Source organism: Castanea sativa, chromosome 4, assembly GCF_040712315.1.
Source record: "Castanea sativa cultivar Marrone di Chiusa Pesio chromosome 4, ASM4071231v1".
NCBI lineage: Eukaryota > Viridiplantae > Streptophyta > Magnoliopsida > Fagales > Fagaceae > Castanea > Castanea sativa.
This window is the reverse complement of record NC_134016.1, coordinates 1,224,765-1,251,413: the sequence shown is the minus strand read 5'-3', so window position 1 is coordinate 1,251,413 and position 26,649 is coordinate 1,224,765. Positions and strand designations below refer to the sequence as shown.

General features: G+C 34.1%; 4 protein-coding genes across 4 annotated transcripts; all 4 read right to left on the bottom strand.

Annotated features, from left to right (window-relative positions):
• Positions 1–3,134: 3,134 nt before the first annotated feature.
• LOC142632214 (probably inactive leucine-rich repeat receptor-like protein kinase At5g48380) lies at positions 3,135–7,897 on the bottom strand. The gene is made up of 2 exons (XM_075806635.1): positions 6,998–7,897; positions 3,135–4,139 (listed from the first exon to the last, which is right to left on the bottom strand). Exons 1-2 carry the CDS (start codon positions 7,895–7,897, stop codon positions 3,135–3,137), a joined length of 1,905 nt encoding a protein of 634 aa, XP_075662750.1.
• A 3,748-nt stretch (positions 7,898–11,645) lies between these two features.
• Positions 11,646–13,030, bottom strand: LOC142631399 (probably inactive leucine-rich repeat receptor-like protein kinase At5g48380). Its single transcript, XM_075805567.1, has 2 exons — positions 12,868–13,030; positions 11,646–12,193 (listed from the first exon to the last, which is right to left on the bottom strand). The coding sequence occupies exons 1-2, from the start codon at positions 13,028–13,030 to the stop codon at positions 11,646–11,648; spliced, it is 711 nt and encodes a 236-aa protein (XP_075661682.1).
• Positions 13,031–14,137: 1,107 nt separating this feature from the next.
• On the bottom strand, positions 14,138–14,617 carry LOC142631397 (uncharacterized). Its single transcript, XM_075805565.1, has one exon. The coding sequence runs from the start codon at positions 14,615–14,617 to the stop codon at positions 14,138–14,140; it is 480 nt and encodes a 159-aa protein (XP_075661680.1).
• A 4,712-nt stretch (positions 14,618–19,329) lies between these two features.
• LOC142632117 (probably inactive leucine-rich repeat receptor-like protein kinase At5g48380) lies at positions 19,330–24,337 on the bottom strand. The gene is made up of 2 exons (XM_075806534.1): positions 23,392–24,337; positions 19,330–20,501 (listed from the first exon to the last, which is right to left on the bottom strand). Exons 1-2 carry the CDS (start codon positions 24,289–24,291, stop codon positions 19,497–19,499), a joined length of 1,905 nt encoding a protein of 634 aa, XP_075662649.1. The 5' UTR covers positions 24,292–24,337; the 3' UTR covers positions 19,330–19,496.
• Between the last annotated feature and the right edge of the window lie 2,312 nt (positions 24,338–26,649).

Here is a 26,649-nt window from a genome sequence, read left to right as displayed (position 1 = left end):
TCATCATAAAATAGATACTTGTCCCATCCACCATCTTCTTGGAGTCTTCAAACAATAGTTGTAAGGCTGATCACTACTATTCAGAGGTCACTTCCCTATTAATGCGGCCAGAGAGGTAGGTGCAGAGTCTTTAATGCGGGGGTAGCAGCTTTTTTCCTGATATTTCTCATACGTTCTTCCTCTCTATACTTTTGTAGAATGTACTTCCATCCAACAAACCTTCCAGAACTTCCTCCCAAACATCCTGAGGCATTACACAATCTTCACCTAACTTGGCCGAGGAGATGCCCCTCCTCAGACAACCCTAGCAACCTTTCAAGCAATGGTTTGCCTGTGGGCTCCAAAGCCCTACTTGAACATGCAAATACCCCTACATCAGGCCCAAGGCCCAAAAGCGTATTTTAACCATTCTGTCCCTACAGTTACAATTGATATTACTCAGATAATTGATAGTACTCTCAACCTAAACTTTTCTTTTCCCATTCTTAGAGCATTCACATCAACTCATGCAAAAGTTCTTGTCTATTTTAGCATAAAAACTTACTTTTTCTATTTTACATACTTACTTTTCAAAACACCCCACATTAGATTATTTATTTTACATTACATTTCATTAAAATATCAATTTTCCTTAGTTTTTTTATTTTTTTATTTTATCGTTTCTCTTTCTTTACACACAATAACCACAATACTCTCTCTTCTTTCATCTTTGAGATACATAAAGAAATAATAGACAACTAAATACAAAATGAATAATGTTAAAAAGTGTAAATTTATATGGTTACTGTAGCAAAATTGTAAATTTACACAATTATATACATGTACTAATGTGAGTAATTTTTAATCAAAACTATGTAAATTCTACACTTTTTTCTATTATACATGGACTGATGAAAATACTCTTAAGTAGGTACATCGAAGTGGACTAAATTAGTCAAAAGTGTATCGAATGGAGCGAAGTGGACTGGAATGGACTAAAATTGATAGATTTGGATCAAATTAAACTGAAATGGACCAAACTAGACCAAATGCCGAACTGTAATTGGTAAGCATAACTCAGAAAATTAATAATAATTATAATAAGGATCATGTTAACAAGTGCTTTAATGAACCATATTATGAAAGTTTTAAAACCACTTTAATGAGAAATATAAAAAGTTGTCAAAAAAATTAATTTTTTATTTATCATTTTCCATAAAAATATTTCTAAAAATAGTTCCTAAACCAATGCGTTTAGGATATCCATTAACATTTTTCTTATAATAATAAAATGATAAAACCATAATCAAGTCAACATTTTTCAAACCTGGTTTATTGCAAAACACATTAAAAAAAAATATAACAAAATACACCAACAAACTTGTTAGGAATGTTATTGCAGTGATATATTGAGTGGTATGGCAGCAATTGTATTGTATAAGAATTAGTTAGTTACAGTTGGTGAGTGTGACAACAGTTAGTGAGTGTGACGGTTAGAGAGTTAGTTAGTGAGTGAGTTGGTTAGTGGCAGTTATGCAGTAGTTATGCCAGGACAGAGGGTGTGTATAAAGGAAAGGTTGCTGTTGTATAGGGAATTAAGGAATAAGAATGTTGTAAATTCAATTCCAATTCTTTTCTTCCTTTCCTCTCTCTCTCTCTCTCTCTCTCTCTTGGAGGACCAGCTGACCTCGAATACAGCTAGAAACATACACTTTTTGATTTCCACACTTAACAACTGGTTACAAAACAAAGCACAAATACCAAGCACGTTAAAACAAATACCATGATAGTTTTTAGAGAGAGTTTTCAGAGTCCTTTTCGTGCTGAATTGGCAACTTTGACTGGTAGTACCGCAGCTGCAAGCTACAAGGAAAGAACAACTTAGATATTTTCTTCCAATTTATTTTTTTATTCCAGAGGATGGGAAACAAAATAAATAAACAAAGATTTATTGCAACAAAACGAAACTTTCTATGATAATGTAATTGTATCAGTGCACAGAGCCACAGAGAAAAGACGAATGGTTTCATGCAAATGTGGGCGGAGGATGTCTCCCGCAATTGTTTTCTATTGTTCTTTTTCGTTTCGCTTTCTCTATCTACGAATATTACTTCTAAGGCAGAGTCAAGTCAACATTCTTCAAACTCGTGTTTTTGGGGACATTATACCCAAACCATTTTTTTACAAGTAAAAATATTGTGATGGCATGGCCGTCAAAACATTTAGAAGATTACTTCAATAATCTAAGGCTTACATGGACTTATATACTTGGTTAGATATGAATTCGACAAATCATCCCTTATCTAAGAGCCCATCTGGATTGAGGGGGAAGGAAGGCAGAGTGGAAAAGAGTAGAATAAAGTTAAATGGAACTAGGCTAATTTTGAGTCAATTCAATTCAATTTAATTCTACTCCTCCTTCCTTCCTCTTAATTCAATTGACCATTAAGAACCTAAGCTATATCTTAAAAACCTAAATTGTTGAGAATTTTGTAATTCAACTTGCATCTTTGATGTTTTTAATAAAGATGTCCACTGTAACTCAACTTGCAACTTTGTAACATTTTTTTTTCCTATCGTACGGCTCAAACCAATGAGTTCACGTTTTCTATTACCATTATTTTGGATTGGCAACAATTTGTGTACCCAAAATACGTGTGTTTCTTTCAAGGTAGAAAATTGTGGTGTTATGTTTTTTGTGAAATTCCTTGACAATTGACATGTCATCAAAGAAAGTGAATCTACAGGTGTTTTGCAAAAAAGTTTTCCTGCTCATCAACACTTCTGGTCATTTCATTTCATCAACCGCAAAAAGCTTAGGAATGCCAAAATTATCTGCCAAGTTGCACGGACTCGAGTACGAGTACGTGAGTACAACATTTCTTGAAAAATTAGGGTATATGTCTATAGAACGGCCAATAGCATACAACCCAAAAGAAAAAAGAGCATCAATATTGTGGCAATCTGGACCATGCACTCTTAAATCATAACTTATGGATGCGAAAAAAAAAATTAAAAAAAATAAAACACCTTTTCCCACAAGTGACAAAGATGCTGAGGACAACAAAAGATTACAAGAAGCAAACAACCTCCACGACTGGAGGAATTCTGACTTAATGCTCCACTTGTTTGTCATGCTTCAGTAGTTCTATCATCTATGTACTTTCAACCTCAACAATTTCATTTGAAGTACTGGCAGTAGCAATTTCAGATAGCCTCAATATCTCAGTATCATTATTTATGAGGCCATAATTCTCTCCAAGGATGCTTATCGCATGGTACAATTCAAGGGTTGTGGGCCTTTGACAGGATAAGGGCTTAATGCAGGCACTGGCAATTCTGAGCAACTGAAAATTTTCATTATCAAAACCTAACCCAATAAGAGATTTATCAATAAAATTGCACATTAAAGAAGGGCAAGTCAAAAGACAAGTAATCCAATCAATGCAACTCCCATCCAAACAGCTTGAATAACTATTTATTTGAATGGGTGCCTTTCCTGTAATTAGCTCAAGAAGCAGAATGCCAAAATCATAGACATCCTTTTTGAAATAATCCAACTCCCTAACCCCACTGCCATCAAAAACTCTATTGCTCATGTCATTATCACTTGAGTTCACAAACATTAGCCCTCCAGGTTTCAATATTATTGCCTCTCCAAAATTTGATATCTTGGCCTCAAAATTCTGATCAAGTAAGATAGCCTTCGAACTCAAGTTGAGATGGACTACGGAGAAATGACAGTTATGGTGAAGGCATGCTAGGCCTCTTGCTATCCCAACGGCAATTTTAATCCTTGAAGGCCAGTCCAAGATCTTATTCTTGTCTTTCCCAGCATGTAGCCAGCCATAAAGGTTACCATTCGATATATATTGGTATACTAGAAGCATTTCCTTTCTTTCTCTACAGTAACCCAAGAGGGAAATTACGTTATTGTGTCTCAATCTAGCCAGAGCTGATAGCTCAGATTTGAATTGTTTCTCAAAAGATTGAGACTCATATAGCCTCTTAACTGCAAGGGGATAACCATTTGGAAGCACTGCCTTGTACATTATCCCAATCTTTCCCAACCCAATGTAATTGTGTCTGCTGAAATTGCCTGCTGCTTCTTTAAGTTCTGCAGAGCTCACTCTAATAACTTTTCTGCCCAACTGAGAAATCTGTGTATCAATAATCATTTGCCATTCTGGGTTAGTGCTAATCAGAAATTACAATAGTATTTAACTACATTTATATTGTTTTTTAGGTGGCAATATTGCTTGCCTACGACTGACACATTGTGAGAGGAAGAGAAATTGGGCTTCTATTGAGAGTGAGAGAAAACAAAAGGTGAAAAAGAATAAAATATAATTTTTTTGGTTTACAATTGAGCTACATTGTCATCATACATTTAAGATGACACTGTAGCACAATTGCATTTTTTTTTTTTTTGGCAATTCAAAGATTTTACAAGACCGAGTAATGCGCAATTTTTGTGCCTTGATGCTAAAATATATCAACATGTAGCATATATGAGATAGGATGTGAATGCTCTTAGAGATCAAACATAAAATTTGATGACTTGGGGGCACAAATAGGGCTGGCCCTAAGCCTAGGCCATTTGGGTCATGGCCTAAGGCCCCCAAATATGGGGGTAGTAAGGTTTTTTTTTTTTTTTTTTTTTAATTAAAGAAAAATGTGAGTTAAGTGTACATTTTTTCCAAGGTCTAAAATATTGGAGTTATGCTAGTATATTATAAGTTTTATTATATAACTCATATAAATTAACTTGTCACCAATCACATGAAATAATTCAGTACTCTTTATTCTTTTGTTGAAGTGTTTCCTAGTTTGTAAGCTTTTTGTAATAAAATTTATAGTAAATTTAGTATTTTCTCAAAAAAAAAAAAAAAAGAAATGAAACCTAATCTCCATTAAGTATATGAAAAATACTAAAGCTAATACAAATTTTACAACAAAAATCTTGCAAACTGATGTAACAGTAATATGATCGGTGTCACTTAAACTATATAATAAATGAATGTTTGAATAACTTTTTTTTTAAAATTGATAATATGCTAGTTTATAAAACCTATATAGTATCATTAGCTCACTTTGGGTGAATTATTTATATTAATAAGTATGAATTAGTAATAAATATGAAATAAAAAATAAACTAAATATTATTTAAGTAATATTTAGATATAAAAGACCCTTTTATAATTTTTGCCTTAGGTCTCAAATTATCTTGACTTGGCCCTAGGCACAAAGGAAATGCTTTCAAAACCATTACATTTAAAGTCTGCAAAAACTATTTTTCTCACATCTTAACTAATTGTAAACACACTTCGACCGGTCAAATTCATAACTATACCGATCGACTTGCAATCGAGCACTAATCCACTAAGAATATTTTCATTGAATACTAATCCACTAAGAATATTTTCATTGTATACTAATCCACTAAGGATTGGACCGGTCGACTAAAGCTTTTGGGACCTTCCTACAACGGCTCTTTAAGGATTCACATAAGTATTCACATTGTATATTGGAGTTATGCTAGTATATTATAAGTTTTATTATATAACTCATATAAGTTGACATGTCACCAATCACATAAAATAATTTAGTACTCATTTATTCTTTTGTTGAAGTGTCACATCATTGCCATATCATCAGTTTATAAGCTTTTTGTAATAAAATTTATAGTAAGTTTAGTATTTTCTCCACAAAAAAAAAAAAAAAAAAATTAATAGAAATGAAACCTAATCTCTATTAAGTATATGAAAAAAACTAAAGCTAATACAAATTTTACAACAAAAATCTTGCAAACTGATGTAACAGCAATATGATCGGTGTCACTTAAACTATATAATAAATGAATGTTTGAATAACTTTTTTTTTTTAAATTGATAATATGCTAGTTTATAAAACCTATATAGTATCATTAGCTCACTTTGGGTGAATTATTTATATTAATAAGTATGAATTAGTAATAAATATGAAATAAAAAATAAACTAAATATTATTTAAGTAATATTTAGATATAAAAGACCCTTTTATAATTTTTGCCTTAGGCCTCAAATTATCTTGACTTGGCCCTAGGCACAAAGGAAATGCTTTCAAAACCATTACATTTAAAGTCTGCAAAAACTATTTTTCTCACATCTCAACTAATTGTAAACACACTTCGACCGGTCAAATTCATAACTATACTGATCGACTTGCAATCGAGCACTAATCCACCAAGAATATTTTCATTGAATACTAATCCACTAAGAATATTTTCATTGTATACTAATCCACTAAGGATTGGACCGGTCGACTAAAGCTTTCGGGACCTTCCTACAACGGCTCTTTAAGGATTCACATAAAATCTTTAATTGAATTCTCTCCACTTTCAAATATTATATATTACATATTTTGTATATAGCAATATATACTACACATACATACACGTTCATATGTAGTTAACTATTCTTTTGCTATTTTGCTTGAAAAAGGTGAGCAAATTTTTTATATTTTGTGAGGAAACTAACTTAAATTTATAGAAAAATTGTTAACAATTTTTTTACAGGTTATAACATCATAAATTTATATACTCATTTCTTTTATATAAAATTAAATGTGTCATAAGTAATTAACAGTTTTATATAAAAACCTATAAAAAAAAGTAGTATATATAAAATATTAAATTTAAGTTGAACATATTTGTAATGTATTTTTAGTTCTGTTCACGTGTCATGAGATAATTTTTGCTTAAGTAATATTTTAAGCATTTGTTTATTACTTCAAAGAAATAATTTCATTTATCACTAACAATATTAACAAATTCGTGGAATAGACTAAATGCCATTTATATATAACAATTATTTGACCCACAACAAATAACAAAGCAATACACCAATCACGAATCAATATTGTAAGAAACTGTCATCAACTAATTTCTCAAAAAAAAAAAAACTGATTTTTCTCTACAATCAATATCTCATGTTACTTTGCACTCTTCCTTATTATATAACGGAGTGAGAAAAAGTACCTTCATCAATTGGGTAACTTGATCAACTTTTTCAGCGATGTTCTTCCTGGTCGCTGTCAATTCTGTAGTATTTGTTGGCATTATCTTATTCCTCTTGTTTGATCCCACGCAAAGATTAAAATAGTAGGTAAAAAAAGCTGTATATGAAAAGGCAAAAACCACAAAACCAACTACAAACCCACTCCTGAAAGAAATTTCAAAGCTCCATCTATGCTTTTTACGGCAATATTCCAAAGGCCCTCCACATAGTCCACTATTATTTACATAGCTCTCAGGCTTGATTGTAGTGATGTTGACAAAGTCTGGCACTGGCCCTGACAACAAATTATTAACAACACTAAAGACTTCTAGACGGATGAGCTGGTTGAGTTGCTGAGGTATTTGACCCGTTAGCCTGTTGTTGTCGAGTATAAGAACCTCCAGATTAGAGCAATTACCCATACTCGATGGAATTTCTCCAGACAAGTTATTGTTTGAGAGTTTGAGCACTTCTACAGCCGGCAGTATTTCACTGATATAAGGTGGGATTGATCCTGAAATTTCATTGCCTGAAAGGTCTAAGATTATAAGTTCGCTGCAGTCCACAAGGCCCCTAGGGAACTTGCCCTTGAGCCCCATGTTGGCCAATTGTAGACCTCGAACCCTATTCTCAGATATGTACCAACAACTGACCCCAACATATCCACAGATAGAACCTTCTGTGAGGTTGTTGAAGGTCCAAGAAGTGGCTATGTGATTTAGAGGATCTTCCAAGGAATCTCTAATAGATTTCAAGCAAGAGATATCGCTCTGGGTACCAGAACTCAGGGTAAGTGTACTTGGCAATGACCAGACAAGAATGTGGAGCAAAACCAGAGCTCTTGAATTAAGAACCATTTGGGTTTGAGATTTTAGCAGCATGAGTATTGACACGAACGAAATAAGACGACAGGAACTGGATGGAATAAAAAAGAAACTTAGATTGTAAAATCTTTTGCTTATGTAATTAGTACTCAAAGGAGTAAGACCAAATGCGAACCACTTTACACTTGTGGCTAAAAAAGAGAAAGCGCGTGGTCCCTTGCATCTAGAAAAAAGGACAAGCCTCTTACATAAGCTAACAACGTTTTCTTCTATCCATTACAGAGCCAATGTCAAACGTTTTGTAGTTGAATGGACACTTCTCCATGTACAAAGTACTTGAAGTTTAAAAGAAAAAAAGCTTGAATTACGAAATTAGCAACATATTGTAATTATTTTTCAAAAAAGAAAATTATAGAGTCAATGTGGGTCACAACCTTTATAGTTACAAAGAAATGAAGCGGGCGTCTAACAAAAAGATCCATATGGACCCAAATTTCTCTTTATTGAGTGAAGCCCAACACAAAAAAGTTGTTAACTGTTTGTTTATTTATTTATTTTAAAAAATAAAAATCATAAAGTTATTAACTTTGAAAGGGAATTATAAAATAAAGTGTAAAATATCAAAGAGCGAAGCTAGTAAAAAAAAATTGATACTTTGAACACTTTAACCAATATTTCAACTGCTGACCACATTGATGGTCCATTGGCACCTAAGCACCTAGGAGTTGAAAGGGAGGGGAGGGGTTTGGGTTGTGATAGAAATTTCCAATGGTTTGTTTTGTTTAGACCCTTACAAACTAGACTTGTGTAACATAATTAATTTGCTAAGAAGTTACTCAGATTAATTATTCAAATTTAGGTTAAACTCATACAGGGACGAAGAAAAGACTTGAAGTTTTTTGGGGGGGGGGGGGGGGCGCTGACAGTAGACTTTGTTGCTTCTTAGCTAAGTTTTTTTTTTTTTTTTTTTTTTTTTTTTTTTGAGTTTTTGATGCATTTGTTTTTTGCTAGGTACAGATACAATTATTTTGTTTAAAACTTTTTAAAGGACTGGTTGTTTGTTTTGAGTAAAATTTGTTAATTAGGCTTAATTATTTTTAACTTTACTATTGGTAATTTTTGTTATTGCACTAGTTTTTTTGGAGATTGTATATTTTGTTTTAGATTTTAGATCTATAAATTTTTTAATGGCCTTTAACTGAGGTAAATGTTAGAGTTACAAATTTTTTTACAAATTGCTAATATGGTGAGTAGTTATTGACAAGTAAAAAAGTGATGTAAGTGGTGAGCTCAAATGCGAACCAATAAGACTTTGTACCTCAACGGTTTGGAAAAATGTTGTAGATAAGTTTGTGCAAGTAACATTACTCTAAAAAATCAATGATATTGTTAAGGGGGGAAAATTTTATTGAACAAAATTGCTAAAATTAGTGTGTGTGTGTGTGTATTTTAATAAAAAATTTGGATCCCTAAACTCATGCAATCATATTACTGTTGGAAACATGCATGTACGCAGCGAAAAAATAACGGATCTACTTCATTCGTAAAAGTTAACATGTACTATATAAGTTTCAGAATTTGGGAACAAGAGAGTGTACCTTGGAGCGGTGAATTTCAAAATTTTCTAGATCAGAAGCACTTGAGAACACTTTCAATCTTCACTCAAATTCCACTAATGCCCAAGATGTGTGGTCTCTCAATCAGTTTACAAAGAGAGAATGTCAAAGTATCTAACACTTGCATACACCACTTCACAATGATGTTCTTGCAATTCTCTACAGGAAATTTTGTATATTTCTCCCTTTTGTTTCTAACTGATTATCTAATTGGGCTGGTCTTTTGGGCCTTTCCAATTAGGCTTAAGTGTGTGGCTTGGAGTGGGACCAAAAGGGACCAATAAGACACTAGCTCCAATGGGCCTTGGGTTTTTCTGTCAACTCTTGACAAGTCCAAAGTTACCATTAACAATATTTAATACCACTATAAAAATATAGTTGCACTCTAGGCCTTATTTATAAATTATATCCCAAGACTTTATTGTACATACAACCCCTTCATAAAATATTCGTAGTAATACAAAGTCATGAGACTATGAATTCCATCTTGAGAATATATGTTCCATCAATACTAAATGTGGTCGCCTAACATACTGAGGTTTTGACCGTTACTTTAGATCTCACTTCTGATATATCAAAACAACTTACACCTTATGATCAAGTCCATTATTCTCTCAGGATTAAGAGTTTATGCAAATATAAGTCGTGAGTTTATTATTCATTTGACAGTCGTTAGAAGAATAATAAATCTCACAAATGTCGATTCAATATGTCTTAACTCTTAAAACATATCAACATACCAATTAGAAATCTCCATTTCCATGATCAAGACAAATCATCTTAGTTGATATGTTATAGTCTTCACAAATGAAATGCCCAATTGCATCACCGACTATGAACTAAAATTTTGAATTTATAAAGAACTTGTGATTTATATCTTCTGTGACTAAATCACATAAATCACATACTATGCATCTCATGGATTATATGATAATATCTCAATATTCATGTTACCATTATTTTAGATAATAATAAAAACAACTTTATTAAACACAACATTAAGTCATACATAATAACATACATAGCATCATACGATAGGATTTAAGGGCACTATTCCTAACAATTACTTAGTGCAGAAAAGTAAAGAAGATAGTAATATGATGACTCAGGAAAACTAATGAAACCAACCGTTTTAAAGTAAAAAACCTGAATAGGATTTAACCTAGCTAGAAGAAATTGGAGGACAAGTATATGACCAAAAGTGTGGAGAATTGTCTCTACTTGAAGAAGAAGCTCTTTCATTTCCGATATCATCAAGGTATTTCTATGTCCGAACACTTGAATGATTACAATAAAATACTTGCTGATTTACAAAATTTGGAAGTTGATGATAGGAGTGAATACAAAGCTCTCTTGTTGTTGAATTCATTGTCTGATACTTATGATCACCTAATTACTACATTGTTGTATGGAAAAGATGAGATAAAGTTTGATGATGTGTTAAATGCTTTGACTAATAATGAGTATTGTAAGAAAGATAAGCAAGCTCAAAGGGACATGATGACTGAGGCTTTGATTGTTAAGGGCATTTCTAATGATAAGAAACTTGAGAAAGATGACTGAACCTATTGTCACAAAAAAAGGGTATTGAAAGAAAGATTGTCCTTTGTTGCGGAACAAGGACAAGAGGGATTCTAATCCAAATGTAGCACATGATAGTAATGAGGATTTTAATTTTGCATTGACTAGTTCATCATTTGTTTGCCATTCAAGTGAGTGGGTTTTGGATTTAGTTTGCACCTTTCATACATGTTTGAAGAAGGAATGGTTTTACAACCTAGTGATGATGGCCCCATGTCGAAGGAACATGTACTTCCTTAAAGGGAGTACTGTTGTAGGTGGAGTAACTGCAATATTTGATACAATTTGTCCATAAGGCCTTTTTTGGAGGTAATAGAGAAGTTTCATTTGTGGTGATATGCACTTTGTTTGGACTCTAATTTTGGATTTAGCACCATCTTTAGGTGCATTTGGCATTCATTGGCAAGTTTGGAAGCTGTTTTTTGATAATTTGCACTTTGTTCTTTTGGTTAGGCTCTAATTTGATTAACACTTTGCATCTGTGGCTTAAGAGATGTCTTGTCAACGTGGAGACATGTTAAGTATTTGTATTTGGTAGTCTGCAAATTTCGTTTGTGAGGCTTGACGGGATCTAAGCCAAGGTGGAGATTTGTATAATATGGCTTAAATTAGGAGTTCAACTCCTTGTTGAAATTGGATAAGAAAGGAATTTTATGCTTATTAAGTAAGACAGCATTCGAACTCAAGCTGAGATGGACTATTGAGAAATGACAGTTATGGTGGAGGCATGCTAGGCCTCTTCCTATCCCAATGACCATTTTAATCCTCGAAGGCCAGTCCAAGATCTTATCCTTGTCTTTCCCAGCATGTAGCAAGCCATAAAGGTTACCATTTGATATATATTGGTATACTAGAAGCATTTCCTTCCTTTCTTTATAGTAACCCAAGAGGGAAATTATGTTATTGTGTCTCAATCTAGCCAGAGCTAATAGCTTAGATTTGAATTGTTTCCCAAAAGATTGAGACTCATATAGCCTCTTAATTACAAGGGGATAACCATTTGGAAGCACTGCCTTATACATTATCCCAATCTTTCCTGACCCAATGGAATTGTGTGTATTGAAATTGCCTGTTGCTTCTTTAAGTTTTGCAAAGCTCACTCTAGTAACTTTTCTGCCCAATAGAGAAATCTGCGGATCAATAATCATTTGCCATTCTGAGTTAGTGCTAATCAGAAATTACGATAGCATTTAAAAGCATGTATATTGTTTCTTAGGTGGCAATATTGCTTGTCTACGACTGACACGTTGAGAGAGAAAAAGAAATTGAGCTTCTTTTGAACTGTACTCTAAATTAGTTTCTTGTTTTGTAAACTAGAATTATAAATAAATCAAAATCAAAAACTAAAAAAATACATTGTTGGTCTCTAAAATTATGAACATGAGCAATTTTAGTACTCCAAGTTTAAAGTTATCACTTCTAGTCCCTTAGATAATATGATTAAACTAAAAAATGACACATCATCACTCCACAAAGACTATAGGATGTCATTCTTAAGGAAGGATACTATAGGATCTATCCAACTAGGCCCCTCCCTAATCTGATGAGTCCGAATGGCATTGCCACCCATTACTGTAGGTTTCAATAAGCCTTCAACGAGAATGACTCGAGGTAGATTTTGCGTTGAGGACGTTGCAAGGGTAGCTAATGAATTAGCGTGTGTATTTCCACTCCCAGGTATGTGCACCAAGGTAAAAGAATCAAATTTAGATTGTAAATACCTGACCTAGGATAAATACTCTTGAATCCTCGAATCTTTTGCCTCTAACTTTCCATCAACTTGGCCTGCTATTAGTTGCAAATCCGAGAACATTTGCACTTCCTTTCAACCCATCTTCTGAACCATATCTATCCCGACTAGTACAGCTTCATACTCCGCTTCATTATTGGTGGCAGTGAACCCCAACCTCAAGGATTTTTCAAAAGTTATTCCCTCAAGAGATCCAGCACCAGTCCCACTCCAGATCCTCTTTGATTCACTGCCCGTTAACATATATCTTCCACATCGGGAGTTCCTTGCCCAAGATCATCCCAACTGATTTTTCCTCCATGTGCATCTCTATAGCACTTTCTTCTAATGAAGGCTTAGCAAACTCTGCCACTAAATCGGCGAGGACCTAGCCCTTTACAGAAGTGCGAGATATATATTTGATGTCAAAAGCCCCCAAAATAGTTCCTCATTTGGCTGTGCTTCCTGAGTAGTCAACACTCCGCAATACCACCTTTAGAGGGAGTTGAGTTAAAACAACGACAGTATGGGACTGAAAGTAATGAGGAAGCTTACGCGTAGCATGCACCACAGCCAGACTGGCTTTCTCCAATGGTAAATAATGCACCTCGGCTTCTTGTAGAGACTTACTTACATAGTAGACAGGTCTCTACACACCATTATCATCTCGTACCAAAACCAAACTGACAACATGAATGGCCATAGCTATATAGGCAAACAGGGTTTCATCAACCTCTGGCCGAGACATGATAGGTGGCCGAGAAAGATACTCTTTAAGCTGTTGAAAAGCTAAGGCACACTCCTCGTTCCACTCAAATCCCTTCCATTTATTTAGCAACTGGAAGAAAGGCCTACATTTATCTATAGATCGAGAGATAAACCTGTTAAGGGCAGCAGTCATTCCAGTAAGCTTTTGGACCTATTTCGGGTTCTGAGGTGGTTGCAAGCTGTTGATTGCCCTGACCTGTGCAGGATTAACTTCAATTCCTCTGTGAGTCACCATGTAGCTGAGGAATTTACCTAATCCCACACCAAAGGAGCATTTAGAGGCATTAAGACGCAATTTGTATTTCGTCAGCATCTGAAATGTGTCATTTAGATCTTCTACATTCGTGTGTACCATTTTGTTCTTCACCACCATGTCATCCACGTATACTTCAATTGTGCTCCCCAATTATGCTTCAAACATAATCATCCTCTGATAGGTAGCCCTTGTGTTCTTCAAACTAAAAGACATCACCTTATAATGATAATTTCCTGTAGGTATAATAAAGGTTGTCTTCTCTTGATCACCCAGAGCCAAAGGTATCTGATGATAACCCTGGAAAGCATCCAAAAAACTTATCCGAGGATGTCCAACCGTAGCGTCCATTAGCTGATACGAGGCATTGGAAATGAATCTTTAGGACAGGCCTTGTTCAAGTCCGTGAAGTACACACACACTCTCCATTTCCCATTCTTCTTCTTCATGATTACTATGTGGGCCAACCATTCCGGATAAAACACCTCCTTAATTGCACCAGCCTTCTTGAGCTTGAGCCCCTCTTCCTTGATAGCTTTAGAGTGTTCCTTAGAAGAACGCCGAGGTGGTTGCCTCCTTGGAATGGCGGCAAAATTGACATTTAAGTGATAGCAGATGAAGCTAATATCAACCCTAGGGACCTCATAAGCGTCCCAAGCAAATACGTCTATATTGTTCTTTAAAAACGCAACCAACTCCAACTTCTCCTCAACTAGCAACTGAGCTCCCACCTGAAAGAACTTCTCAAGGTCATCGTCTATAAGAACTTTCTCTAACTCCTCACATGTAGCTTCCTCTGCTACCGCGACATTAGGTGTTGCCAAAGACATTAATTGTTATGAAGCCCCAACAGCCGAGGCAGAGGACTCTGGCCCAGGCTGATGCATAATTGCTGCCAATATACACTATCTTGCCACATATTGGCTCTCAATAATTTCCTTTCAGTATCACAGCCCTTCCTTCGAAGCTTATCAACGGCGAATCATAAGCCGTAAGATCCTCAAGTCTCAAGTTGAGCCCCTTAAACAAGTCAGAATACATAATATCTGCATTGCTACCCTCATTAATCATTACCCTTCTTACATCGTAGCCCCCTATCCTCACCGTAACAACCAAGGCATCATCATGTGGTTGGATAGTCCTAACCTTGTCTTCTTCTGAGAAACCCAAAATAAGCAGAGTATTTCCCTTCGCCTTTGCCTTGTCTTTCATGAGGGATAACCTTCGCCTTTCCCTTTCCTTGTTGTTGATCTTCCTCAACTCGCTTATACTCATCAATTCGGTCCATGAGCCGACGTACACTCTTTACGGGCTTTTTGGTTAGAGACTTGCGTAAATCATGCTCAGTAGGGAGACCAACTTTAAAAGTCCGTACAACTACATCATCAAAGTCACCATCAATCTCATTGAACATCTCCCAGTATCTGTTAGAATATGTTCTGAGGGTTTCGCCTTCTCGCATGACCATGGACAACAACGAATCCAGAGGCTGAGGAACCTTACTACAGGTGACGAAGTAGGAGCCGAATGCCTTAGTGAGTTCCATGAAAGGATCAATAGAACCCACCTTCAGCCCGTTAAACCACCTCATTGCAACAGGTCCCAAGCTAGAAGGGAAAACTTTGCACATCAAAGTTTCATTCTTAGAGTGTACTGCCATTCTTTAATTAAAATGACTCACATGCTCCACAGGGTCTGTTCGACCATTATAGATAGTGAAAGTTGGCTAAGTGAACCGTCGTGGGAGCTTCCCTTTCTCCACCCTACATGTGAAAGGTGACTTGGAGATTTGACGCAGCGTCTTGCTCATAGCATCACTTCCCAAGCCCCTAGAAGAAGTCTTCTTGCCACCATGAACATGAGGGTATTCCTCTTCAAAAGAGAACGACTCGCTAGGGGGAATCCTTGACCTAGGCCGATAACTACCACCCTGGGAACCTTCAGAAGAAAGGTCAGAAGAAGAAGGAGTTCGCCTCTGCCTCCCGCAACGCAGCTTCTTCTTCAAATGGTCAATCTCCTTTTGCATGGCCTTCTCATTCTCCTCATGAGGAATTTTGCTTCCACTTCATGAATGGCTCATCCCGGTGTGCTCCATATGCACACCGCCTTCCCTATCTCTTTCCCGCTCAAGATGCAAGAAATGGTCCTCACGTTGGGACCCCATGGACTCTGCACATTGCAGACCTGAGCCTACCATAGTGCTAGACGTCCTCAAACACAAGATTTCTCACAGACGGTGCCAATTGTAAGTGCACAATTTGTACCTAGACCCAAACGTGTACAAGGAACAGGCCCAAAAGGCCTAAAATAATGAATTTTGTAGAAAGTGGGCTTAAAACCTAGGTTTTTGGACGTCTAAAGAACAAAGATAAAGGGCTAAATTCCCAACTCACAAGCGAAAAGCCAATTTCCTATAAAATCTCTCCTCGGACATAAGCTGAGGATGATATACAGTGCTTCTCTTATTATTAAATATCAATTACAACTGATAATGGTGTGTACAGTGTTTTTCTCTTCCGTTTCTCCTCCCCCTCCTTGTTGATCTTTCTTTATCTTTTATATCATCCTCTCCTCCCTTTCCCGTCCTCCACGTGTGAATCAGATCAACATAAAACAGATAATTGTCCCATCCACCATCTTCTTGGAGTCTTCAAACAATAGCTATAAGACTGATCACTACTGTTCAGAGGTCACTTCCCCATTAATGCGGCCAGAGAGGTAGGTGCAGAGTCTTTAATGCGGTAGTAGCAGCTTTTTCCCTAATATTTCTCATACGTTCTTCCTCTCTATACTTTTGTAGAATGTACTTCCATCCAACAAACCTTCCAGAACTTCCTCCCAAACATCCTGAGGCGTTACACAATCTTCACCTAACTTGGCCGAGGAGATGCCCCTCCTCGGACAACCCCAGCAACCTTTCAAGCAATGGTTTGCCTGTGGGCTCCAAAGCCCTACTCGGACATGCAAATACCCCTACATCAGGCCCAAGGCCCAAAAGCGTATTTTAACCATCCTGTCCCTACAGTTACAATTGATATTACTCAGATAATTGATAGTACTCTCAACCTAAACTTTTCTTTTCCCATTCTTACAGCATTCACATCAACTCATGTAAAAGTTCTTGTCTATTTTAGCATAAAACTTACTTTTTCTATTTTACATACTTACTTTTCAAAACACCCCACATTAGATTATTTATTTTACATTACATATCATTAAAATATCAATTTTCCTTGGTTTTTTTATTTTTTATTTTTTATTTTTTATTTTTTATCGTTTCTCTTTCTTTACACACAATAACCACAATACTCTCTCTTCTTTCATCTTTAAGATACATAAAGAAATAATAGACAACTAAATACAAAATGAATAATGTTAAAAAGTGTAAATTTATATGGTTATTGTAGCAAAATTGTAAATTTACACAATTATATACATGTACTAATGTGAGTAATTTTTAATCAAAACTATGTAAATTCTACACTTTTTTCTATTATACACGGACTGATGTGAATACTCTTAAGTAGGTACATCGAAGTGGACTAAATTAGACAAAAGTGTATTGAATGGAGTGAAGTGGACTGGAATGGACTGAAATTGATAGATTTGGATCAAATTAAACTAAAATGGACCAAATTGGACCAAATGCCGAACAGTAATTGGTAAGCATAACTCAGAAAATTAATAATAATTATAATAAGGATCATGTTAACAAGTGCTTTAATGAACCATATTATGAAAGTTTTAAAACCACTTTAATGAGAAATATAAAAAGTTGTCAAAAAAATTAATTTTTTATTTATCATTTTCCATAAAAATATTTCTAAAAATAGTTCCTAAACCAATGCGTTTAGGATATCCATTAACATTTTTCTTATAATAATAAAATGATATAAAACCATAATCAAGTCAACATTTTTCAAACCTGGTTTATTGCAAAACACATTAAAAAAAATATAAAAAAATACACCAACAAACTTGTTAGGAATGTTATTGCAGTGATATATTGAGTGGTATGGCAGCAATTGTATTGTATAAGAATCAGTTAGTTACAGTTAGTGAGTGTGACAGTTAGAGAGTTAGTTAGTGAGTGAGTTGGTTAGTGGCAGTTATGCAGTAGTTATGCCAGGACAGAGGGTGTGTATAAAGGAAAGGTTGCTGTTGTATAGGGAATTAAGGAATAAGAATGTTGTAAATTCAATTCCAATTCTTTTCTTCCTTTCCTATCTCTCTCTCTCTCTCTCTTGGAGGACCAGCTGACCTCGAAAACAGCTAGAAACATACACTTTTTGATTTCCACACTTAACAACTGGTTACAAAACAAAGCACAAATACCAAGCACGTTAAAACAAATACCATAATAGTTTTTAGAGAGAGTTTTCAGAGTCCTTTTCGTGCTGAATTGGCAACTTTGACTGGAAGTACCGCAGCTGCAAGCTACAAGGAAAGAACAACTAAGATATTTTCTTCCAATTTTTTTATTTAATTCCAGAGGATGGGAAACAAAACAAATAAACAAAGATTTATTGCAAGTAAACGAAACTTTCTATGATAATATAATTGTATCAGTGCACAGAGCCACAGAGAAAAGACGAATGGTTTCATGCAAATTTGGGTGGAGGATGTCTCCCGCAATTGTTTTCTATTGTTCTTTTTCGTTCGCTTTCTCTATCTACGAATATTACTTCTAAGGCAGAGTCAAGTCAACATTCTTCAAACTCGTGTTTTTGGGGACATTATACCCAAACCATTTTTTTACAAGTAAAAATATTGTGATGGCATGGCCGTCAAAACATTTAGAAGATTACTTCAATAATCTAAGGCTTACATGGACTTATATACTTGGTTAGATATGAATTCGACAAATTATCCTAGAGCCCATTTGGATTGAGGGGAAGGAAGGCATAGTGGAAAAGAGTATAATAAAATTAACTGAAAATAAGCTAATTTTAAGTCAATTCTATTCTACTCCCCCTTTCTTCCTCTTAATTCAAATTGACCGTTAAGAACCTTGGCTATATCTTAAGAACCTAAATTGTTGAGAATTTTGTAACTCAACTTGCATCTTTGACGTTTTTAATAAAAATGTTCACTGTAACTCAACTTGCAACTTGTAACATTTTTTTTTTTCTTATCATACAGCTCAAACCAATGAGTTCACGTTTTCTATTACCATTATTTTGGATTGGCAACAATTTGTGTACCCAAAATACGTGTGTGTTTCTTTCAAGGTAGAAAATTGTGGTGTTATGTTTTTTGTGAAATTCCTTGACAATTGACATGTCATCAAAGAAAGTGAATCTACAGGTGTTTTGCAAAAAATTTTCCTGCTCATCAACACTTCTGTTCATTTCATTTCATCAACCGCAAAAAGCTTAGGAATGCCAAAATCATGTGCTAAGTTGCACGGACTCGAGTACGAGTACGAGTACATGAGTACAACATTTCTTGAAAAATTAAGGTATATGTCTATAGAACGGCCAATAGCATACAACCCAAAAGAAAAAAGAGCATCAATATTGTGGCAATCTGGACCATGCACTCTTAAATCATAACCTATAGATGCGAAAAAAAAAAAAAAAAAAACACCTTTTCCCACAAGTGACAAAAAGATGCTGAGGACAACAAAAGATTACAAGAAGCAAACAACCTCCACGACTGGAGGAATTCTGACTTAATGCTCCACTTTGTTTGTCATGCTTCAGTATTCTATGTACTTTCAACCTCAACAATTTCATTTGAAGTACTGGCAGTAGCAATTTCAGATTGCCTCAATATCTCAGCATCATTATTTATGAGGCCATAATTCTCTCCAAGGATGCTTATGGCATGGTACAATTCAAGGGTTGTGGGTCTTTGACAAGATAAGGGCTTAATGCAGGCACTGGCAATTCTGAGCAACTGAAAGATTTCATTATCAAAACCTAACCCAATAAGAGATTTATCAATTAAATTGCACATTAAAGAAGGGCAAGTCAAAAGACAAGTAATCCAATCAACGTAACTCCCATCCAAACGGTTTGAATAATTATTTATTTGAATGGGTGCCTTTCCTGTAATTAGCTCAAGAAGCAGAATACCAAAATCATAGACGTCCTTTTTGAAATAATCCAACTCCCTAACCCCACTGCCATCAAAAACTCTATTGCTCATGTCATTATCACTTGAGTTCACAAACATTAGCCTTCCAGGTTTCAAGATTATTGCCTCTCCAAAATTTGATATCTTGGCCTCAAAATTCTGATCAAGTAGGATAGCATTCGAACTCAAGCTGAGATGGACTACGGAGAAATGACAGTTATGGTGAAGGCATGCTAGGCCTCTTGCTATCCCAACGGCAATTTTAATCCTTGAAGGCCAGTCCAAGATCTTATTCTTGTCTTTCCCAGCATGTAGCCAGCCATAAAGGTTACCATTCGATATATATTGGTATACTAGAAGCATTTCCTTTCTTTCTCTACAGTAACCCAAGAGGGAAATTACGTTATTGTGTCTCAATCTAGCCAGAGCTGATAGCTCAGATTTGAATTGTTTCTCAAAAGATTGAGACTCATATAGCCTCTTAACTGCAAGGGGATAACCATTTGGAAGCACTGCCTTGTACATTATCCCAATCTTTCCCAACCCAATGTAATTGTGTCTGCTGAAATTGCCTGCTGCTTCTTTAAGTTCTGCAAAGCTCACTCTAATAACTTTTCTGCCCAACTGAGAAATCTGTGGATCAATAATCATTTGCCATTCTGGGTTAGTGCTAATCAGAAATTACAACAGTATTTAACTACATTTATATTGTTTTTTAGGTGGCAATATTGCTTGCCTACGACTGACACATTGTGAGAGGAAGAGAAATTGGGCTTCTATTGAGAGAGAGAAAACAAAAGATGAAAAAGAATAAAATATAATTTTTTTTGGTTTACAATTGAGTTACATTGTCATCATACATTTAAGATGACACTGTAGCACAATTGCATTTTTTTTTTTTTTTGCAATTCGAAGATTTTACAAGACCGAGTAATGCGCAATTTTTGTGCCTTAATGCTAAAATATGTCAACATATAGCATATATGAGACAGGATGTGAATGCTCTTAGAGATCAAACATAAAATTTGATGACTTGGGGGCACAAATAGGGCTGGCCCTAAGCCTAGGCCATTTGGGTCATGGCCTAAGGCCCCCAAATATGGGGGTAGTAAGGTTTTTTTTTTTTTTTTTTTTTTTTTTTAATTAAAGAAAAATGTGAGTTAAGTGTACATTTTTCCCAAAGTCTAAAATATTGGAGTTATGCTAGTATATTATAAGTTTTATTATGTAACTCATATAAGTTGACATGTCACCAATCACATGAAATAATTCAGTACTCATTTATTCTTTTGTTGAAGTGTCACATCATTGCCACATCATCAGTTTATAAGCTTTTTGTAATAAAATTTATAGTAAATTTAGTATTTTCTCCACACAAAAAAAAGAAAAAAAAGAAATGAAACCTAATCTCTATTAAGTATATGAAAAATACTAAAGCTAATACAAATTTTACAACAAAAATCTTGCAAACTGATGTAACAGCAATATGATCGGTGTCACTTAAACTATATAATAAATGAATGTTTGAATAACTTTTTTTTTAAAATTGATAATATGCTAGTTTATAAAACCTATATAGTATCATTAGCTCACTTTGGGTGAATTATTTATATTAATAAGTATGAATTAGTAATAAATATGAAATAAAAAATAAACTAAATATTATTTAAGTAATATTTAGATATAAAAGACCCTTTTATAATTTTTGCCTTAGGTCTCAAATTATCTTGACTTGGCCCTAGGCACAAAGGAAATGCTTTCAAAACCATTACATTTAAAGTCTGCAAAAACTATTTTTCTCACATCTTAACTAATTGTAAACACACTTCGACCGGTCAAATTCATAACTATACCGATCGACTTGCAATCGAGCACTAATCCACTAAGAATATTTTCATTGAATACTAATCCACTAAGAATATTTTCATTGTATACTAATCCACTAAGGATTGGACCGGTCGACTAAAGCTTTTGGGACCTTCCTACAACGGCTCTTTAAGGATTCACATAAGTATTCACATTGTATATTGGAGTTATGCTAGTATATTATAAGTTTTATTATATAACTCATATAAGTTGACATGTCACCAATCACATAAAATAATTTAGTACTCATTTATTCTTTTGTTGAAGTGTCACATCATTGCCATATCATCAGTTTATAAGCTTTTTGTAATAAAATTTATAGTAAGTTTAGTATTTTCTCCACAAAAAAAAAAAAAAAAAAAATTAATAGAAATGAAACCTAATCTCTATTAAGTATATGAAAAAAACTAAAGCTAATACAAATTTTACAACAAAAATCTTGCAAACTGATGTAACAGCAATATGATCGGTGTCACTTAAACTATATAATAAATGAATGTTTGAATAACTTTTTTTTTTTAAATTGATAATATGCTAGTTTATAAAACCTATATAGTATCATTAGCTCACTTTGGGTGAATTATTTATATTAATAAGTATGAATTAGTAATAAATATGAAATAAAAAATAAACTAAATATTATTTAAGTAATATTTAGATATAAAAGACCTCTTTAAAATTTTTACTTTAGGTCTCAAATTATCTTGGGCTGGCCATGGGCACAAAGAAAATGCTTTCAAAACCATTACATTAAAAGTCTGCAAAAACTATTTTTCTCACATCTCAACTAATTGAAAACACACTTCCACAGGTCAAATTCATAACTATCTTGATCGACTTGCAATCGAGCACTAATCCACCAAGAATATTTTCATTGAATACTAATCCACTAAGAATATATTATTTAATTGAATACTAATACACTAAGGACTGGACCGGTCGACTAAAGCTTTCGAGACCTTCCTACGACGGCTCTTTAAGGATTCACATAAAATCTTCAGTTGAATTCTCTCTACTTTCAAATATTATATATTACATATTTTGCATATACCAATATATACATCACACACATAACGGTCATATGTAGTTAACTATTCTTTTGCTATTTTGCTTGAAAAAGGTGAGCAAAATTTTTTATATTTTGCGTGGAAACTAACTAAAATTTATAGAAAAATTGTTAATCAATTTTTTTACAGGCTATAACATCATAAATTTATATACTCATTTCTTTTATATAAAATTAAATGTGTCATAAGTAATTAACAGTTTTATATAAAAACCTATAAAAAAAAGTAGTATATATAAAATATTAAATTTAAGTTGAACATATTTGTAATGTATTTTTAGTTCTGTTCACGTGTCATGAGATAATTTTTGCTTAAGTAATATTTTAAGCATTTGTTTATTACTTCAAAGAAATAATTTCATTTATCACTAACAATATTAACAAATTCGTGGAATAGACTAAATGCCATTTATATATAACAATTATTTGACCCACAACAAATAACAAAGCAATACACCAATCACGAATCAATATTGTAAGAAACTGTCATCAACTAATTTCTCAAAAAAAAAAAACTGATTTTTCTCTACAATCAATATCTCATGTTACTTTGCACTCTTCCTTATTATATAACGGAGTGAGAAAAAGTACCTTCATCAATTGGGTAACTTGATCAACTTTTTCAGCGATGTTCTTCCTGGTCGCTGTCAATTCTGTAGTATTTGTTGGCATTATCTTATTCCTCTTGTTTGATCCCACGCAAAGATTAAAATAGTAGGTAAAAAAAGCTGTATATGAAAAGGCAAAAACCACAAAACCAACTACAAACCCACTCCTGAAAGAAATTTCAAAGCTCCATCTATGCTTTTTACGGCAATATTCCAAAGGCCCTCCACATAGTCCACTATTATTTACATCGCTCTCAGGCTTGATTGTAGTGATGTTGACAAAGTCTGGCACTGGCCCTGACAACAAATTATTAACAACACTAAAGACTTCTAGACGGATGAGCTGGTTGAGTTGCTGAGGTATTTGACCCGTTAGCCTGTTGTTGTCGAGTATAAGAACCTCCAGATTAGAGCAATTACCCATACTCGATGGAATTTCTCCAGACAAGTTATTGTTTGAGAGTTTGAGCACTTCTACAGCCGGCAGTATTTCACTGATATAAGGTGGGATTGATCCTGAAATTTCATTGCCTGAAAGGTCTAAGATTATAAGTTCGCTGCAGTCCACAAGGCCCCTAGGGAACTTGCCCTTGAGCCCCATGTTGGCCAATTGTAGACCTCGAACCCTATTCTCAGATATGTACCAACAACTGACCCCAACATATCCACAGATAGAACCTTCTGTGAGGTTGTTGAAGGTCCAAGAAGTGGCTATGTGATTTAGAGGATCTTCCAAGGAATCTCTAATAGATTTCAAGCAAGAGATATCGCTCTGGGTACCAGAACTCAGGGTAAGTGTATCTGGCAATGACCAGACAAGAATGTGGAGCAAAACCAGAGCTCTTGAATTAAGAACCATTTGGGTTTGAGATTTTAGCAGCATGAGTATTGACACGTACGAAATAAGATGACAGGAACTAGATAGAATAATAAATGAAAGTTAGATTGCAAAATCTTTTGCTTATGTAATCAGTACTCAAAGGAGTAAGACCAAATGTGATCCACCGTTACACTTATTCTTGGCTATAAAAGAGAAAGCGCGTGGTCCCTTGCATCTAGAAATAAGGACAAGCCTCTTACATAAGCTAACAACATTTTCTTCTATCTATTACAGAGTCAATGTCAAACGCCTTGGAGTTGAATTGACACCTCTCATGTACAAAATACTTGAAGTTTAGGAGAAAAAAAGTTTGAATTACAAAGTTAGCAACATGTTGTAATTATTATTTTTTTTAAAAAAATTACAGAGTCAATGCGGGTCACAACCTTTATAGTTACAAAGAAATGAAGTGGGCGTCTAACAAAATGATCCATATGGACCCAAATTTCTCTGTATTGAGTGAAGCCCAACACAAAAAAGTTGTTAACTTTTTGTTTATTTATTTATTTTAAAAAATAAAAATCATAAAGTTGTTAACTTTAAAAGGGAATTATAAAATAAAGTATAAAATATCAAAGAGCGAAGCTAGTAAAAATAAAATTGATACTTTGAACACTAACTAATATTTCAACTGCTGACCACATTGATGGTCCACTGGCACCTAAGCACCTAGGAGTTGAAAGGGAGGGGAGGGGTTTGGGTTGTGATAGAAATTTCCAATTGTTTGTTTTGTTTAGACCCTTACAAACTAGAATTGTGTAACATAATTAATTTGCTAAGAAGTTACTCAGATTAATTATTCAAATTTAGGTTAAACTCATACATGGATGAAGAAAAGACTTGAAGTTTGGAGGGGGGGGGGGAAGGCTCTGACAGTATACTTTGCTGCTTCTTAGCTAAGGTTTTTTTTTTTTTTTTTTTTTTTTTTTTTTTTTTTTTTTTTTTTGAGTTTTTGATGCATGTGTTTTTTGCTAGGTAGAGATACAATTATTTTGTTTAAAACTTTTTAAGGACTGGTTGTTTGTTTTGAGTAAAATTTGTTAATTAGGCTTAATTATTTTTAACTTTACTATTGGTAATTTTTGTTATTGCACTAGTTTTTTTGGGGATTGTATATTTTGTTTTAGATTTTAGATCTATAAATTTTTTAATGGCCTTTAAATGAGGTAAATGTTAGAGTTTCAATTTTTTTTACAAATTGCTAATATGACGAGTGGTTATTGACAAGTAAAAAAGTGATGTAAGTAGTGGGCCCAAACGAGAACCAATAAGACTTTGTACCCTAATGGTTTGTAAAAATGTTGTAGACAAGTTTGTGCATGTAACATTACTCTAAAAAATCAATTATATTGTTAAGGAGGGAAAATTTAATTTTATTGAACAAAATTACTAAAATTAGTGTGTGTGTGTGTGTGTGCGTATTTTAATAAAAAATTTAGATCCCTAAACTCATGCAATCATACTACTGTTGGAAACATGCATGTACGTAGCGAAAAAATAACAAATCTACTTCATTCATAAAAGTTAACATGTACTATATAAGTTTCAGAATTTGAGAACAAAAGAGTGTACCTTGGAGCGGTGAATTTCAAAATTTTCTAGATCAGAAACACTTGGGAACACTTTCAATCTTCACTCCAATTCCACTAATGCCCAAGATGTGTGGTCTCTCAATCAGTTTATAAAGGGAGAATGTCAAAGTATCTAACACTTGCATACACCACTTTACAATGATGTTCTTGCAATTCTCTATAGAAAATTTTGTATATTTCTCCCTTTTGTTTCTAACTGATTATCTAATTGAGCTAGTCTTTTGGGTCTTTCTAATTAGGCTTAAGTGTGTGGTTTGGAGTGGGACCAGAAGGGACCAATAAGACACTAGCTCCAATGAGTCTTGGGCTTTTCTGTCAACTCTTGACAAGTCCAAAGTTACCATTAACGATATTTAATACCACTATAAAAATATAGTTGCACTCTAGGCCTTATTTATAAATTATATTCCAAGACTTTATTGTACATGCAACCTCTTCATAAAATATTCATAGTAATATAAAATCATGAATGTAAACTGCTGCTTTGTAAATTACTACATCTTATCCTTGAGTACCCAGTTTAATCCTTTAAATTATTCATCATATATTTATGAAATCCAATTTCATAAATATATACTTTAGTAAATTCTTATCAAAGTGGTTAAGCCTAATTTTTTGAATAACAAACCCATTAAACTTATCTCAAGGGAATATTTTGTATCTCCATTAAGAGACTATGAATTTCATCTTGAGAATATATGTTCCATCAACACTAAATGTGGTCACCTAACATACTGAGGTTTTGACCGTTACTTTAGATCTCACTCCT

Bases quoted from the DNA above. Each gene is read 5' to 3' on its own strand.
- LOC142631397 (XM_075805565.1), bottom strand. From the start codon at position 14,617: ATGTCTTTGGCAACACCTAATGTCGCGGTAGCAGAGGAAGCTACATGT.
- LOC142632214 (XM_075806635.1), bottom strand. From the start codon at position 7,897: ATGCTGCTAAAATCTCAAACCCAAATGGTTCTTAATTCAAGAGCTCTG. The intron at 4,140-6,997 runs GTACTTTTTCTC...ATTGATACACAG, and splicing joins AAGTTACCCAATTGATGAAG to ATTTCTCAGTTGGGCAGAAA.
- LOC142632117 (XM_075806534.1), bottom strand. From the start codon at position 24,291: ATGCTGCTAAAATCTCAAACCCAAATGGTTCTTAATTCAAGAGCTCTG. The intron at 20,502-23,391 runs GTACTTTTTCTC...ATTGATCCACAG, and splicing joins AAGTTACCCAATTGATGAAG to ATTTCTCAGTTGGGCAGAAA.
- LOC142631399 (XM_075805567.1), bottom strand. From the start codon at position 13,030: ATGTTAACGGGCAGTGAATCAAAGAGGATCTGGAGTGGGACTGGTGCT. The intron at 12,194-12,867 runs GTTGAAAGGAAG...GCACTAACTCAG, and splicing joins AGATATGGTTCAGAAGATGG to AATGGCAAATGATTATTGAT.